Source organism: Apteryx rowi, unplaced genomic scaffold (assembly GCF_003343035.1).
Source record: "Apteryx rowi isolate R43461 unplaced genomic scaffold, aptRow1 scaffold_4, whole genome shotgun sequence".
Lineage (NCBI taxonomy): Eukaryota > Metazoa > Chordata > Aves > Apterygiformes > Apterygidae > Apteryx > Apteryx rowi.
Genome location: NW_020450529.1, coordinates 2,637,166 through 2,655,443, shown reverse-complemented (window position 1 = coordinate 2,655,443; position 18,278 = coordinate 2,637,166). Strand labels below are relative to the sequence as shown.

The 18,278-nt window shown below is 39.0% G+C and overlaps 2 protein-coding genes across 4 annotated transcripts in view; one reads left to right on the top strand and one right to left on the bottom strand.

The window, feature by feature from the left end:
* Window positions 1-1,792: 1,792 nt before the first annotated feature.
* LOC112970425 (histone-lysine N-methyltransferase SETMAR) lies at window positions 1,793-8,459 on the top strand. The gene is made up of 3 exons (XM_026074819.1): window positions 1,793-2,145; window positions 3,864-3,970; window positions 8,142-8,459. The coding sequence occupies exons 1-3, from the start codon at window positions 1,894-1,896 to the stop codon at window positions 8,167-8,169; spliced, it is 387 nt and encodes a 128-aa protein (XP_025930604.1). The 5' UTR covers window positions 1,793-1,893; the 3' UTR covers window positions 8,170-8,459.
* SUMF1 (sulfatase modifying factor 1) overlaps window positions 6,719-18,278 on the bottom strand; it is a 41,930-nt gene continuing 30,370 nt past the window's right edge. For 2 of the 3 annotated variants that reach the window (XM_026074814.1, XM_026074815.1), the window contains 2 exons: window positions 13,430-13,489; window positions 6,719-8,900 (listed from right to left, as the gene is read on the bottom strand). In XM_026074814.1, coding sequence (XP_025930599.1) covers window positions 8,790-8,900; window positions 13,430-13,489 — 171 coding nt within the window. In that variant the 3' untranslated portion in view covers window positions 6,719-8,789. Of the gene's footprint in view, window positions 8,901-13,429; window positions 13,490-13,897; window positions 13,966-18,278 lie in introns of those variants that run through there. The other variant, XM_026074816.1, reaches the window with a different exon arrangement.

Sequence of the window (18,278 nt, the reverse complement as noted above, 5' to 3'; positions counted from 1 at the left end):
CCCCCCCCCGGCACCGTGGGGCTGCCTCTTCGCTTAGCGACAGCGTCTGCTTTAGGCTTCTGAACAAACCCTTGCGAGCTGGAGGCTGCGAGGAAAACCAGCACACACTGCCGGCCGTCCTCACCTTTTGATTTTCGAATTCGGCAAAGTTTCCCCCAGCTTTTATTCCGCAGCTGCTCACGCAGGTGTAAGCACTCGCCTGCGGGGGGCACCCGTGTAACTTTGGGAACCCGAGCTTCGCCTCCGCTTCCTCGAACGGAACCACATCTCTTCGCGAAGCAAACACTGTCGCGCGTTTTAGTGCGGCGATGGAGTCGCTAACTCGGCTTCTTTCTAAAGACTTAGGTGTGCGCTAGTGTAACGCCTTCATCGCTTGGTAACAGGATTAGCAGAAGCAGGTCTGAATGTAACGTTTTAAAAGATGCATTGAGGTTATCTTCATTTTAATAAAAAGTTATGTTGAAATTCTTTGAAACTAAACGGCTTTTAAAATAACTAGAGGCTAATTTTATAAAAAATAGGGCTAACTGCATAAAAATAGAGGCTTGCTGCAGTGTCACTTTAGTGTCTTCATGACTTATATGTTGAAATACTTAATGCGTACTCTGCTTCACCTTGGTTTCTAGCCTTATCTAGCATTTTCCTAGATAAGCAGTCTTTTAGCGTTTTGCAGGGGGAAAACTTCAATTAAAAATACTTCGGTATTTCTGTAATTAACAAGTCTTGTCTGGTTTCTAGATCAAATTAGCTGAGGGTTTTTTTGCCTGCCATGAATTTTTTTTTTTTAAAGCTCGTAGACTGTCTTAAGAAATTGAATCATTAACACACACTATCTATTCTTTTTCAGTCCATATGGACTTTTTGATTTGCATTTTGTAAAAGGTTCCAGAAAAGCTAGACTTGTAGTTCAAGAAATTTACAGGAAAATGAAATGTTTATTATTTCCCTTTCTCACAATAAAACTGTTTAAAATTCATCAGCTGAAATTGCATCTCCACCTTGAAGAGGGGGAAACACCAACATGTTCTTAACACTAAAATATATGTACTGGTAAGTATCTTCAGAGCCTTTTTTCAGGACCTCTGACTCTCTCAGTTGTTCTCCCCCTCGCATGGTCTTAGGATAAAGATAAATGGATAAGGAAGAAAGCTGGGTTTTGTCCTTGATCTTCCATGAGCAAGACCTCCAGCACCATCACAATTTGTGACTTTATGTGATTGCTTAAAAAAAAAAAAAGTGTACTATTGCACAGCTAGCTTAGATCCGTGATAATGCTTTTATTTTGAATGATGATTTCAGTCTTGAAAGAGATCACTATATATACTTAAAAAATAAACTAAACCTTTTCTTTTAAATAATTTTCTGAGGAAATAGAACAAGCAAAGATTCTACAAGTTGCTTTTGCCAACAAGTTGGTTAAGGTATGAGCCTTCTACTTTTGCTGTTAGCTACCAAAGTTGTCAATAAGAAGTACATGAGATTTTCCTTTYTTCCTTTCCCCTTTTTGCTCATCAAGCCAAAGTCTCAAAGATCACACAATGCAGTCAGTTTGGTGTATGAACAGGTATTTGTTTTCAGTTCCCACATTCAGACATCAGAGTTTGCCAAATGCTGACTTCTCAAAACGTTGGTAAGTCTCTGTAGAAGGAAGCATTGAACGTTACAAGCATTTGATTCTTGTTCTCTTCACAGTATAGCCCAGACAATGTGGCTGGAGCGGACGGAGACATTGACCCCACCGAAATCACCTTTCCAGGATGTTCTTGCCTTACCAGTTCCTGTGTGGTTCGTGTGTGTTCATGTCTTTGCCGTGGTGAGAATTACAACAATTTGTGCATCAAGCCTACTGACAAAGAAGAGGAGTATGCCAGGCCTATATTTGAATGCAATGCCATGTGCCAGTGTGGTGAATCCTGTCAAAACAGGGTTGTACAGAGGGGCTTGCAGTTCAGGCTTGAAGTATTCAAGACTGTGAAGAAAGGGTGGGGTCTTCGCACTCTGGAATTCATAGCTAAAGGAAGATTTGTTTGTGAATATGCTGGTGAAGTTTTAGGTTTTAATGAGGCGCGTAGAAGAATTCAGGCCCAGACATCCAAGGATTCAAACTATATTATAGCAGTGAGGGAGCACCTTCACAATGGTCAGGTAATGGAGACTTTTGTTGACCCTACATACATTGGTAACGTAGGCAGATTCCTGAATCATTCCTGCGAACCAAATTTATTTATGGTGCCAGTCCGAGTTGACTCAATGGTGCCTAGACTGGCGCTTTTTGCAGCCACTGATATTTCTGCTGGAGAAGAACTTTCTTATGATTATTCTGGACGATTCCATAATTTACCAGTAACTAACAGAGAGCAAAAAACTTCAGAGGAAGGTAACACATTGAAAAAACCCTGCTACTGTGGTTCCCGCACATGTACTTCCTTCTTGCCTTGGGACAGCTCCCTCTTTTCCACGCCAGGCACTTGTTCAGAGAGCTCTTCATAATTTTTCCATCCCTAAGCATACACTAATGAGCACCGTTTTCCTTGGTGGTTAAACAGCAGTTAACTAAAACCCTTCTTGCTATAGATGCATTCAAGAGCTATACTAAGGATACATTTTTTGAGAAGAGGGAGAATTATTCAACTCAACTTTTAAACACAGCCCAGATGATCAGTGAGTATCAGTTTTGAAAACTAACATGTACATTCTAGTTTCACACACTCACCTGCTAGGTTTCTTCAACTTTTGTTACTTTTGCATCTGACAATGTACTTGAGAAGGAGAAAATTCAGCCTTTACACCACAAAAGGGTTAATATTTGCACAATATAGTTGAAATGTACCCAAGGTGAGAACCCAAAACCTAATGCAGCTGTACACTAGTACTCTAAGCCATCATGCTAAACAGTAAAAGAAGAAATTTGGGTTTTAGAAGCTGATTATGTAATCTACCAGCAGTATCAAGGAGGTACATGTGGTTTTGAATAAGAGCTTAAAAAAAATTACATTTTGAGAATGTCTTCATGCAGCGTCCTGAAGATTCTGTTTTCAAGGTGGATGATATGAGGGAGCACTAAAGGTTCAGGCTGTTCCAAAACAGAATCAGTTACTAACCCACGCCAGGTGCTGTTACCTTGTTTTCTTCTGATGGTTTGCCATAGGTTAAAGCACCTGTCTCAGTTTATACTACATCTTTCAAAAGAACAAAGAAAGAATGAACTTTAACACTGGTACAAAGAAAGAACATGTGATGTCAATAAGAAAAGTAATTGAAAATTGCCTAGAGAAGAGATTGAGACAAAGGAATACTGACATTTGCAAGAAGGGCATTAGGTTTCTTAAATTCCATTAAAAGAAATTACATTTTAAAATGAATTGCTGTTATTTTGTGTACCATAAAACACAAATAACTAATGCTTAGTGATGTCAAAGATTAGCGTAAATGCTTTTTCACCCTCTTTCATCTCTAGTCACATCTAGCTGCTTACCAAAATTTGGTTTCAAGGAACTAGTTCAGTTTCATTACCATTTAGCTTCTGTGTAAACTGCACAGTACCTCGGGCTCTTAGAAGTACAGTCATCCCACCTTTTTAAACCGCATCTATTTCAAGACTCATCTAATAGGATTTCTGAAGTACTAGCAAGCAGCACTTCCATGGCACTTTCCAACATTGTAATTGTCCGGAAGCAAATTTGGGCTCTGCAGTCTGAAGCAGTATGTATGATACTGCTAGTCTGACGTACAAAATCATAAAGCAGTAAACGGTAAAGTACATTTGAACAACAACAAAAAAACRGTGTTCCTGCACTGTTGAACAGCTGGCAGATATGAGAGTTCCTTTCAGCTAGTAACTGTTTTGTTTTCTTTATTTCTAGAGCCAAACAGTATTAAGCAGGGGGCTGTCCTTTCCCAGCAGACAGAGAAGGTTATTGCATCTTCATCGTCCTTGTACAGATCTAACATGCCCACTCTACTTACCAGAGTAAGTCTCTAAGTCTCCTTACACCAGGAGGCAGAAAAGAATAGATGCTGTATTCAAAATATACACTGAGCTAGCAGTTTCTTAATAAGAATTAACCACTAGTGTTTTTCATATTTCCTAAAATAAAAGCTATAGTTTCAAGATAAATACGTAAGGTAGCTTGCCTGATGGGGAAGTAAGTTCTGTAATTATAAGTTACATCACTTCCTTTCTAAAAAGATCAAATTAAGGAAGCTTCAGACAGGCTTGTTTAAAATTTCTCCCAACTTTGATGAGCAAGACACAGATAAATGGCAGTGCTCTTTTTTACAATATTGCCACATGGTATTCCATCAGTGCAAAAGCCCTTGATTTATTTGCTTTGTACAGTTTGATCTTTAACTGTATTCATAGCCTTTGACATAATATATACACACAAGCTACCCTATCTGCAGAGGAAAAATAAATCAGCTGTTCTATAAGCAAGCTAGCAACAACATTTAATTTTTCTTTTTAGAAGGACAACTCTTTGATTTGGAACTTAAAGATTAACTTGATAGTGATATGATAATGGAAATTTGGCTGCTCTTATTTTGCTAAACTGACTTTCCCTATACTTCCTTGACAGACTTCAATGTTGGCTATTCCTCCTTTAATAAATATATCTTCCTGCTTCTGTTACGGAGAACTGCTGTTGAGACATGTGCTGTGGTTGTAGTTTAAGCTAAAGATTACCACCCGATCATGCTCTAGATGAATCATTAACTGTCACTTCTATAGACACAGAAAGCTTCCAAAGGGTTTCAGCTGTTTGTTAAAAGTACTGGTTACAAGCAGAGCAGCCAATAACTTTACTCCTTGCCTGATCAAGCCTGGCTGTTTCTACAGAAGTTCTCCAGCCTCTGTAACTTAGAACGCACGCTTCATTAGATACCAGAATGTAGATTTCAAGATCTGTTGTCCCATTTAGAGGTTTATCTGGTTTTCTTCTCCAGAAGGGCATTGTTCCAGTCACTTTCAGCCTGCACGTTTGGGAGTGGACAATCCAATCTACTTCCTTTTCCCCTCTTGTAAATTGTTTTGAGAGTAGTTTTATACCACCTGTATTCCTATTCCTCAAGATTAGATAGGTTTTCAAGATGACAGCAGTTTTTTAGCTTCCTGTTATGAATATGTACTTGGCCTGATTTTGAATAGTTGAGGAAGTGTAAATTCCCCCCCCCCAAAAAAAACAACAAAACACCCAAAATACCATTAGCCATATCTAGTCCTTGCATCACCAGCCTTAAACCAGAGAACATAGCTGAGCCTTGTGTCTCTGTGCAATTCCACCCTCTCAGTCACAGCCAGATGAAGCCAGTTTCTAGGAAGTGAACTGAATATCAATTACCTGGTAAGAAAAAACTTGATTGTATAGAGTAACAAAAAGACTGTTGTACTGTTAAAAGCAGCCAGCCAYATTATAGGCTTTTCTAGAACATGAAATGGTATGTTGTCATTGAATTCTAAATCTTCATGGCAATCATTAGTGGCAGTTTTCCACACGCTATACATTACATAATACACACCTTGCTATAACTTAGCACTACAGCTGGAGAAGGAAAAAAAAAAAAAGACTAAAAGATAAAATAGGCCCTTGTTTGTACCTGTTGCATTTGTTCATCTTTTCCTCTCAGTTAGATGTACATGGAACCCAGTCTACTGATGATCACTTTGATGTGCTCTTGCACAATGAATCCACTCCAAACAGCTCAAAGGGCAGAGCTCTGTCTAACCTTCCTTTCTACTCTCAAAGTGCAGTAATGATGATCTGTATTTCTGAGGTTTATAACTACTAAAAAGAGGTAAGTTTTGATCCACRCTAGAGTTTGGTTTTGATTTTTTGAGAAAAGAGGCAACCAAGCTTGTCAGTGATCCAATTTCAAAGCTAACTGTCCATACCGCAGGAATTCCAGGTAAATACAGCACTAAGCATTTGTAGAGCCACCCTGCGTTCAAGTAAATCTGCCTTCAGAGACTCCCTTGCAAAACAAAGCCATAAGAAGATATTTTGAAATAAACRACCAGATTCTGAAATCCTAGAAGGATACTCATTTATATGTAAGCTTACACAAATCACAGAGTGGTTGAGGTTGGAAGGGACCTCTGGAGATCATCTAGTCCAAATCCCCTGCTCAAGCAGGGTCACCTAGAGCACATTGCACAGGATCATGTCCAGGCGGGTTTTGAATATCTCCAGAGAAGGAGACTCCACAACCTCCCTGGGCAACCTGGTCCAGTGCTCAGTCGTCCTCACAGTGAAGTTTTTCCTCATGTGCAGATGGAGCTTTCTGTGTTTCAGTTTGTGCCCGTTGCCTCACGTCCTGTCGCTGGGCACCACTGAAAAGAGTCTGGCCCCAAAATTTCTGCTGAATTTCGATATTCACTGAATTTCAATATCTGTATTTTATTTACAACTTCAAAAGGGAAGAAACCTATATGCAAGATCAACAAATGCTCAAGGATGGCTTCTGGCTATACACAGCAGTACTTTGAATACAGCATTTTTGTTGTTGCTTGTGATAATTAATTTCAACCAATTGCTAGATAAGGAAAAGAAATGGTCAGATTGTCCTCCCTTACAGAAGGTATTTGAACCTGTAAAGATCTGAGAGAAATAACATCAAATTTAGAAAGTATAATTTGTATTTTGTATTACTGATAGTTTCAAAAATAATGGGAAAAATATTACAAACACTCAAGCTTGGAGATTTTACTTCCCCATTGAAATTAATTCAAAAAATTTAATGAAAGATCTTATATTTTAATACAAAGTAACATAATTCAAACGAGCAGCATGAATGGAACACATTAAGCCATCTCAGTGGAAGACCAGGAAGGCTTTCTTCCRCATACCACCCACAGCACAGTAAGTCTTAACTGACATAGCTGATCCTGTAGTGCAGCTTCACTAAAGCTGTTTTCAAGATAAAGCCATAAGAATTTTACAGTATAGAGATTCATAAGATTTTAAGTTTTTTTCTTCCAGAATATGAAACAAAACAAACTCTACATAAAATCTTTACTAAAGTAAATTCACTCTTACAGCAGAAATAAACCTTTTAGAAAGTTCGGGATAAAAATTCTTTATTATCTTAATAAAATACATGCATTAAAACATCTATTTTAATTAAAACTTCTGGTGYTGGTCAGCCAGCCTTCACCATACAAAAGATTTGCCATAACTTTCAGTATGCTCATGTGACTGCATGATGTATTAAAACTTGGCAAGCTCTAACTCATAGTGGTGTATTCTGGAATCAAATTTTTCTGCTGCTAAAATTAACTTTAGCTCCCTAATAGAGACTGATGTTTGTGGAAGGGCTTCCTCAGCATTCTCCAGCGCCTTTCTTTCAACATGAAGCACTAAGTGGAGAAGCAGTTGGTAAGCAACAGATTTGTATTGACCTCAACCTGACTTACTGTAGAAAAAGACAATGCTGCAGGAGTTAGGGGCAATAATGCAACTGTTCTGTTAACACATAACATTTTCAATGTTGAGCACAAAGCAGCTGACAAGATGGCCAAATCCAACCCCTATTTTATACACAGTTAAGAGGCCTGTAAGAGGTCAGCAACACAGCAAGCCACAAGAAGTCTGGAAGGGTGGCCGTTCTGGTKCAGAGCTTAGTACACAGAAAACTTCTTGTTTAGTCCCCAGTTAAGGCAAACAACTATCTGGCATAGCAGTATCTCCAGAAAGCATGTCCTAGAGTGAGCAGCAGTGCAAAATAATTTGTGGAAGGGCTCAAGTGTGTTCAGATCCTCAAATGAGGTAGTTCTCAGTATTCCAACTTCCTCTCCTCCTCTGTAAGGCTTTGGAATGTTTTGTTTGGCTTTTTTGTTGTTGTKGGGGGGGGGGGKTTGCCCTTTTTTTCCCCCCTCTCTCYTTTAAAAGCTTAGAGGAAAGTTTCAGAATTTATATGATTAGTTACATTTCCCATCTCTCCACTTTTACAACCTTCCATTCAAGTAGAGCCATGTGTTAGCCCCAGCTTCTAATGATGCCATTTTGGTGATTATTTTCAAGTCCCCAAAATAAGCCTACAGTGTCCAAGAGAAATTCAAAGGAAGTTGACAGTTTTTCCAGCAATAAATCTCCAGCATAAATAAACACTTAATATTTTATTTAAATATGTACATTATGTTGCAGAAGGCACTTTCTAAAGAAGAGCAAGTAGCTCACCAGAAAAAACACATTTTTGGACGTGATTTTCACTGCAACAGGRACGTAACAGAAGTTCTACACTAGCTGCCCATGTCATGGTAGTTGCGAAGACTGGAAGACAGACCTCTTCTTACAGTGGTCAATTATGCCTCCTAGGAGGCTACCAAAGCATTAACTGTGCTTTAAATTTCTTTTCAAGTTGTCTAGAACCTTGTAAAGTCCTTGTTACAGGATTCTGAGTGTGGAAATTGAAACTGTAAGTAAATTAAGCTATTTATTTAATAAAGATTTTTTTCTAAAGGAGATACTAAATAGAATTATTCTTTTAGAACAGAAGCMGCATGTTTCTCCTCTCTTTTGAGCTAGTGTAATTCTGGAATAGTCCCACTGAAACCAACAGAATTCACTGATAAAAAGTTTAGTAGAGATAAAAATCTGAGCCAGGTTCCCCAAAAATAAATACATGAAGTTTCCTCAAGTAATATTGACTTGTTCCAGAATTCCCCCCCCCCCCCAGGAGCTTGAAGCATTAGATTTTTTCCATTCTGTCTCATCAGCAAGTGATATTCCGTGCATTTCTTCTTCCGTGTGTGAAATTCAGTCCTCTMTGTCTCAGTGTGGAAGCAAATTTGGTCACTGCAGATCTGGCAAGCTGTCTGCTGCACAGCGGAAACCCAGATTCGAAGCAGAGCTATCAGGAGTGTTTTGACTACGGGCTGCACAGCGATACCTATAGCAATAAGACTGGAGAGTAAGAAGGAGGGAAAGGGAAAAAAGGATAACTTTAGAGCATATCACAGCTTGTGTTTCCATAGGAAAAAAATTAGATTAATATCAAAGCTTTTCTAATGCTGCTGGAAAGATCAATGAACTGATACAGATCAAAATCACACATCAGGATATTAGAAATAAGGSAAGTCCCACTAGATAATGAGACCAGTTGCAACAGACAGAATACGAGTTTGAATGGCAATGTACAATCGCGTGAGTGTGGACTAGTAACACATCTCACACTGGGAAAAAGCCAAAATGACCATTCTGCTGCTCCTCTTTTCAGAGAGAAGCAAGCAGGTCGTTTGCTTATACTTCAGTACACTAAGGGACAACTCTGAAATGAAAGAGAACTGGCACCTGTCAAAGGCCTTCCCCGAATGGGATGTAACAAGAACAAAAGAACTGGAGACAAGCTCCTCAGCATTTCTATGGTTAACATTTTAGAGATATTGATAAAATCTGGACTGGTGGCTACAAGAAAAGCTACCAGTGGCTTTGTTTTAAATGGAAGAATGATTCAACTGCATTTCAATGTTCCTAGTAAACAATTTTGAACAATCAGCGTTTCCTCAAAAATGGAGGAACCACTGTCATAYGGTTTCTTTAAGCATAAAAGGAGCAAAAGATTATCTGACAGGACTTGTCCTTACAGCTGCTAGGTACAGTCATCTGATTCAACTGCAGTGCATCAATGGGATTTATCTCAAAAGCTTTTCATTATGAATCTTGCCTGTCTTGTGCTTGCAGGATTCRATATTTCTGTGACAGGCTAGTTGGATCAAAAATGGCACCTTAAAAGATTCAAAAAAGGACTGCTGCACTTGCACAGTGCTGTCCAACTATGTCAGTAACAAGTTATTTCAGAAACAATTTATATGGTACCCAATGAACCTAACTTGGAGTGAAATCCACTAGGAACAAGGTCAAACACCTTCTTGATAGTAAGGTAGACACTTAACTATAAGATGCTTTGTATGTTGCTGGGCTGTACAAATTTGGCCATGTCTCAGTGCACATTGATATCTCTGCTCCTCAAAAAAAATTATACCACAGTGCTACAGAGTCTCAATTATTTGATGTTAAGAGTGATAGTTCCCAAACACTGCAACAAACTAATCAATTTAAGATATTTGCTGCATSAAGCCAGACTCCCCGGAAGCAGTCATCCATAGTAGCAGTGAAGCAGGACAGYCACTCTGGTATTTTCACCAAAACAAGTAGAATTTGGTAACCCAGCCTTTCATGTAGCAACTCCAGCATAATCCACCATCCAAGATCTGCCCCACTTTGCTGCTCCTTCGGCAGATTTGGCTGAGGCCTTGCTGCTCCTACCCTTCCCACACCTCCTACCTTCTCCCACAGCTGCAGGCTCTCAGCCCCTGACAAATATTGCCACTCCTTCACTGGGGCTGTTCAGCTGCATCCAGCCAGGCTCTGAACCAGATTTCTGGAATGACTGGGTTAAGAAGCAAACAAAAACCCGCTTTTGGAGGGTGGGGGGTAAGGTTTCAGGGAGGGCATTTTTTTCTTCAAATCTAAATCACTTCAGAGTTAGGACACAGCTACAYAAGTAGTTGAATTTGTACAACCAGGAGCGGGGTGACAACTTAGACTGTCATCCAGGGAACAGTGTGAGCCATGCCATYCACGCGGAGGCGGCAGGTCACTGATGTTATCTCCATTAAAGCATCTCCATCTAAGGAGACATTCAAAGAACAATTCTTCATTGGATCTTGGATTCCAGTGCAAAGCCAGAGAGCAGCTGCTGCCCTAAACAGGAACGGTGCGTACTGTCACTGTCCCACACTGCAGAGGTCTACATGTGAACTCCAACAGCACGCCAGTAGCATTTACAAGACCAACTATATTGAAAATAAAAGTAGCCATGAAGTGTATGTGTAAGCAGCTACATACTTTAGCTTTTGTCAACTCTAGAAGAGGTAGAACAGCAAAAAAATCTAAATAGATTTTTAGGCAYTTAATGAAAAGCCCTTGTACTAGTAATATTCAGTGATTTTTTTGTCTTGATTCACAGCCTACTTTTATCACCTACAAAGAAGACTAGGACAGACTAGAATCTTCAGATGCCTTTAAAATGGGTCACATTATTCATCACTGAAGAGTCTATTCCAGTGTTAATTTAATCAAAACTGCTAATTAACATCTGACATTGATTTCACCCAAGAAGGAAATCAGTGTAGAAAATGGGATCTCACTGTAGAAAATTTAATCTAATTATGAGGAGGATATGCCAGCTGTAGGCTTTGAATGGGAAAAAAGAACAGAACAGCTTTAATGAAAAAGGAGATACACAATGAGCATTTTTTCCAGCACAGTGTGAACACAGAGTTTAAAACACGACTTATGTTCATGCAGATAGCTTTGCAAAACCTATCCTGCGTTTCCCATTAGAAGTTAAACCCAAAAGAGCATGAAAAGCTACTTACGTTGTGGTGGTATTCATACTTTTCAGAAAGAATTTGAAGTCTACCCTCCACCAAGCTGAAAACTTCATCTCCCAGTAATCTTTCTCCAAACACTTTATACTTTTTTTTTGATTGAGTCTCATTCTAAACCTAAAAATCACATCTGTACTTTCTAGCATTGTGCTTGAGTGATGCATATAAGATTAAAAATAGAATCAGGTGCATGCATCAGTTTCAGCTTTTACATCAAACTGTATACTGGGTAAAGTAAAATTTTCCCTAYCCAATGATTTCACCTGGAATAGAATTAAAAATATATATAYCCCATAAGAGCACTGGGCATTGCTCTTCCTTAAATTGCAGGAAACCCTTAACGAGCATAYAGGCTGTCAGGGAACTCTGTCAGAGGATCATTTAATTGTCAGCTCATGTACTTTCAGAGGAAAGATCAATATGAAAATACAGTTACTGTCCAAGATAACTTCATAACATCCCTAGCATCTATCTTCTGCTTTTTTTTTTTTTTTTGCTATATCAACTTTTTCAGCAGCTAGAAATGAATTATTTTTCCTAAAGCAAATTGGTCAGTTTAAGAAAGAAGTGCTCTCTCCACATTTCCCCTTGCTTTTTTTCAGAAAAGCCCAAATACCTAGGGTTTATACATTCAAGTTCTTACATGTATGCTATAATTTCTTAATTAGATATAGATATATCCACAGAAATAGATAAATGGACAAAATACCAGCTTCAGGCRGTTTATGCATTAGACAATTCAAAAGAAGAAATTGCCAATATTGACACAGATTTTGCAAAGGGATCTATCTGCAAAATCTCAGATTCCCCCTTTTTTGCCTCCCTTCAGTTAGGGCCACAAGGGAAGTTTGAATCAGTTTGTCTGAGCAATATTATGTTCATGGAAGTGCTCCAACCTTGTAACCAGGAAGGCAGTTCTCAAAGAAAAAAAAAAATGAGGCGTAGCACTCATGTTTCAGACAGARAGACACAGTCCTAAATACCTCAGTTGACTGCCTAGAGGCAATCTGTGGACACTATCACAATTTTTAAAGTACAGTAGTGTATCTTGACCCCAAACATCAGTCTTATGAAACAATCAATAGAGGCCTCATCTCCTCACAGAAAGCGTATGAAGTCTTATGCAATAAAGCACTATCAATAGCTTTTGCACTAAGTACAGAGTATTTTACAGGAGGAGCCTAGATAGTCAAATGTCTTGGAAAAGATGGAAAAATATTAACAATTCTTGATGTCAGGCTTCCTGGAAAATAAACTGTGTTCTGTTCTCCAAGATCAAGAATTATTTTCTAGGAAGGAACAGTCTAAGGCTGAATACAGTGGGCTCTAAAGCATGTTTGAAACATGCCATGTGGGAAGTACTGACACTTTGTCACATTATCCAAACTGTCCTGCAAAAAGAGGACACATCTCAAGTGCACATTTAGATCTAGCTTCGTAACTTTTAGGTTTAAAAGTCTGCACTGAGTTAAAGTTTACATCAAACAACATTTGTGCTATTTTCCAGGTCTCTGTGTCAAGCGAGATAACATGGCATGAGGCAATCACATTTTGTGGTTTCAGCTAATAAAATGTCAGCTGTCTTTTACACCGAGTTTTATATTGAACTCCATACAATATAAAAGATAGATTTGGCTAGAACTGGAATTTGCTGAAAAACAGTACATTGGGGAAGTTTCTTTCCGTTTCCCGTGCAATTGAAACAACTCAGAGTCAGAGCTAAAGAAGCTTCAGTTTTCCTGGGCAACAGTATCTCAGCTTAACTCCTCATTGCCCCAGGAGACAGCAGAACCTCCTTCCAGAGGATAACAAGCAATGATTACTTTAAGCAATACAAGAAGCATCAGGATAGCTTTTCTGCAGAGTATTTGAATTCTTGTGAAGTCTGCATCTAATTCCTATCAAGAACTAGTTGCCAAATATTTCCTTCAGTTTAGTCTCATGACAGCAGAAATAAAYGCAGACAACAGTAGAAAGCAGCAGTTGCTAACAACCCACTAGCTAAACCCATGAATTCTACTGTAGGCCTTTTGACATTACCTTATGGCACATATAGGATCCACCCTTCTTCACTTTGTCAGTCCCCGATGAGGGCCCTTTCTGTGGATAAAGGGACACTGGTTAGTATTGCTACAAAGAAGGACAGTTGCCAGCTACAGGGTAAAGGTACAAAGCTGTAAGAATAAGGAGGTGAGTAAGGAGCAGCCATCAGTATTCAAAGTAAACAAACTGCTGCTCTATCTGAAACCGGAAAGCTTGAAACGACAGCACTGTAAAGGACTAGCAGACAGGAGAACGTAATTGTTCTCCCTCTCTATTGCTGCAAATATTTAATATTCTAATTGTTGCCCACCTGTCAAGAACACCTGGTTTTGTTTCTGTAAAGCACCTGCTAATATGCTGTAACAAGCAGTGACAAGCATGAAGGAGTTAAGATCTTTCAAAACAGATAAGATTCTGTAGTTTCAGACTCTTCCTAATGAGAGATTATGCATTTTCACACAGGCCAGCCTGCACATCCACTGAAATTTGCAGCTGTGATCAGGTCCACTGCCTCAGGTCTGAGAGTCACTGCCCTGGAGGGGAAAAACAGACATCTAAGCACCTTACGTTAGTCGCCTTGTAAACCTGCGAGTCTCCAAAAGGAATTTGGAGAAGATCTGTTTTTCCTCAATGCAATCATACACATACTATCTGGGGGCCAGTAYAGAACAGGGGCTGTAATGCCCAATGTTTAGGGCTTATTCCCTTTCCAGTCTGAAGTGATGTCTGAAACACAAGTTAGTGACTGCACTGCAAAACATTTTATTCTGCATCATCTCCCAGTCACCGCGTGCTAATTCTGTCGTTTTGCGTGATCATGACAGCTGAAAAGGCCTGCAAAAAGCACTGCACTTACGAGCAACAATTATGTAATTGCACATTCATTTGCAGTTTAATGCATGTGATTTCTTTGAACTGCTTATGAAATTGGCCCTAGAATTGCTTTAATAAGGTTATTTCACAATTCCTCTTACATTCTAACTCTAAAGGATGGGCCACTAGTTTAGAGGAGAAAGCTAGGACTCCTTGATAACACATTCTGTTGCTAGCTTTGATCCATATTTATTATGCAAGTGAGCAATTCACATCTCTCACCTCACTCCTTTTAGCTGTGAAACAGTTACTACTGCACTTGCCTAATGCTTGACTTTAGAGACTACTGCTATACTTCAGATTTGTTTCCATTGTTGATACCATTGTTGATACCAGTCTCATATGCTTTCTATACACCATGTGCATTGAGAAGCTACTTTTAAGAAGGAGCCAGAAGGATGTGYGTCCTATAAAAGCTACAAAAAACATCATCAAGAAAACCAACTGCTATTGATTAGGTAGCTGGYAAGCCAAGCCTAAGTCTCTAGCACSATTAAGGATCCTTTCAGCAAAGCTGTAAGAAGTCTGATTTATGCTTTTTTTTTTATTATTATTTCTGTAGCACGCTAATGACAAACATTTGGTTTTCATGTACAAGTCTCAAAGAATTCATCCTTTAACTTGAAGTACAGGCTGCCGCTTCTTCCCTGGTTGGTAGGATATACAAATCAAGCCTATTTCTAGACAAAACACATTAGAAGCATTTGTTGAATATAGGAAGAAAAAAAAAAAAAAAAGCTGTGACGTTTTCCAAGCACCTGCCTTTTCTGCTATGACCATTACCTGTATCAATAAACATAGGTTACAAGAAAGTCATCAAGGCAGTTTTTAGCAGTTAGAAAGCGAGGAATTCATTGCTACAGATTATGTAAATGAAGTGAAGTACTAACATAAGAAACTTCTTATCGTACAAAGAACTCTACTGAAAAAGAAAGTCTGCCAATTATTTTATTTCCTCCCGTCCAACAGTTCGCCATGCATCCTGGAAGTATCTGAAGGGTGCAGCACTTGCCGCAAAGCCTTAAGCCCAGGCCTTAACCAACAGAAATGCAGTTACTGAAGAAAAACTTCACTAGACTAAATCACAGAAAACAAGACAGTAGGGTTTAAGAGAAATGTTTAGATAATTTTGAAATGATTCAATTTTGAGAGAAAAAAGCATATTTCAAAACAAGCAAATTCAAACAAAAAAAGCAATTTCAATATGAAAAACAGGAAAAGAAAATTTCTGATTATGTTTCAACAAGTATTCACACTTAAATACATTGTCTAGTCCTACAAGCTTATGAACATAGAAACCATAAAGTTTTCTACCTATAATAGTCCTGTTTGGATATGGAAAGAAAAGAGTATTAGAAAAATAAAGAAACTTCTGTAATATCTCCTGAATCTATGAATTTACCTTTAGGAAAGTAGATTGCTAAAGACAGGATTCCACAAGGAAAAAGCAGAAACCTTAAGACACCACCACTCCAGCTTTTCTACAGCAACCACCGATTTGATCAGTTCAGTTACACCTGGGTTACCAGAGGTAACATTCTAAAAGAATTAACACAAGAATCTGTAGCACTGAATATAAGTCATGGGGACTTTCTAAAATTGAACTGAAAGTTAATGCTAGTAACACAAAAGATACTGACTGCATCCAGGGAGACTTACTGCTCCAAGTCTCCATATTGAAACATTACCAGTTTCCCATGTAGTGCAAACCTTATAGGAGATACGCTAGAAGAGACAGATAGGCCTACTACTGCATCTAATAGCCTACAATTATTCAAGGAAAAACACCCCCACGTGTGGTGGCCATTAGTTTCCTAACCCGGGTGCTCCTCGCCAGATCTGCTTACTCTGCTTCCAAGGTCTCTGGAAACCAACTCCAGAAGACTCGCATGTAAATAAATGCGCTGAGCCCTGCTCTCAGATAAGCCACTAACAAGCACAATCAACTCAAGGAGCCTGTTAATCTCATTTTAAGGGAAGCCAGCAAAGAAAACAGCCAACCATAAGAAAACTAACCTAAAAAAAGCTACATGAGAACGGGACAAAACAATGGGGTTGTTGAGCAGGATTTCTCATTAGAGGCTATACTGCAAGTACAGAACAGCAACCTCTGCTACTAGCTCAGAAGTAACTCTTCAGAAATAAGAGGAGCATGCTGATCTAGGATTAGATGAAAGTTTATTGTCCAACCATAGAACTATAATATGCTTCCAGCAATTACAAAAGGGATAACACATACTGAGGCAGAATGTAAACAAGAGAAAATAGTAATTGCATAAGCTCTTTTTATTAATTACAAATATCTTCTGGCAGACAAGAATTGAGCATCATAGGTTATTTGGTAACTAAGAACAAGTTAAACTGAAAACCCCTGCCTCCGAAGGAGGATTACAGAACTGAAATGCTTTACCACTTGAACTGCACAAGTTGTGTGGTACTCTCCAACAATCTATTTTATTAGAAATCTTTATCCTCTTAACAGAAAATTCTTTCAAATCACTGAAGACAAGGAGTTTATTTTAGAACATCTGACGAAGTTCTCCAAAAGCAGAAAAATCACCAGAGACAGTTGGAGAAGTATTCACTCCATGTTTGAYGACTGTATATGGGCTAAACAGAATTTTCTTGCTAATGGTATTTCCTTGTCTTGCTCTGCAGTTTAGCAAAGCAAAAGATAAAAGGAAGTTGCGATAACCTGATTTCACTGTAGTTGTATCCAACTCCTTATATATGTATAAGATCAAATGCACAAGTAACTATGCAAGAGACCAGCCAGACTGATAAGTCTTTTCTCAGCTCATAATGACATCACTCAAATTAGTTTTTCTGAACACATGCTTTGTGCATGCCAATTGGGAGGTTTAAAAAAAAAGTCCTAGAGGTTAGAGCACAGAGAATTCAATTCTCCATGCTAGTGYTAAAATTCAGCTTACAAAAGCTCTCAAAGTCTCATTTGAAAGCTATTGTGGAGTTAAAATTAGAACTGTGATATTGAACATAGCAGGCAGTGATTATGCTTTCATCCAATATGCAGCTCAGCTTCTCTATAAAAGGCACCACATATCACCGGGCTCCCTAATGAAGTCATGTGGGCTGCTCTGAAAGTCACCAGAACTAAGCAAAAAAGACATTCTTATTCCAGACYGATGAACATGCCCATAACTATTTATATTGTTTTGTACTTTCATATTATGGGTTTGTCTACCATAAGAGAATGTGGTATTAGAATGAAGTATTGCATTTCCTTTCTCTAATGGTTTGCTGTTGCATCCCATGCAAGCCTGCCACGCAGTGCTGGATAGAAGAGGCAGAAGATTGCTCATCAGAAGCCCCCCAGCAACTAGTCAGCAGCCCAAATCCAAGGGACAGTATTTACATTCCTTTATGTCAGGAGACCCTTACCATAGCTTCTGGGTGAAGCCTCTCAGCGAGTTCACAGCTCAGCTCCACCACTGTGGTAAGACTCGGGGAAAGCAGCTCTTCTTCCGCTGAATCATCTCGGGTTTTATTTTGTTCATTGTCTTTTCTCTACCCCAGCCTTACTGAAGAAAGCTCAAACACGTGATGAGAGGGGGGAACTACCTGGACTCTGTATTTTCTAAACATATGAAGCAGAACAATTTTGTCCAGGTAGGTAGAAGGGTGCTTCAGCTCATTTGTCTACTTGTAGGGTGAAYCCTCTCTCCTATCCAACATCAAGCCCCATTCCCAGCTCAAAACAGAGAAAGAAAGAAGCCAAGTCCCTAAATCCTCTCAGYAGCCTTCTGTAGATATAATTATGTCTCTATTTCTGTTGATATAATTATATGTAGGTATAACTGTTTTATGTAGATATAAGACTAGGAACTGGGTCTACATTCTTAAGACTACATGCACTTGTATTTCTCTAATACTCTTTAAAAAAAATTCCATCCTAAGGCAGCCTGCAGGAGGTGATGTGTGTGTGTGTTGTGGTATTATGTTGGGGGGGGGG

Coding starts and splice junctions, on each gene's coding strand:
- LOC112970425 (XM_026074819.1), top strand. CDS start 1,894: ATGTGCCAGTGTGGTGAATCCTGTCAAAACAGGGTTGTACAGAGGGGC. Junction 2,146..3,863: donor AGCACCTTCACAATGGTCAG/GTAATGGAGACT, acceptor CTTTATTTCTAG/AGCCAAACAGTATTAAGCAG. Junction 3,971..8,141: donor TGCCCACTCTACTTACCAGA/GTAAGTCTCTAA, acceptor ATTATGTTGCAG/AAGGCACTTTCTAAAGAAGA.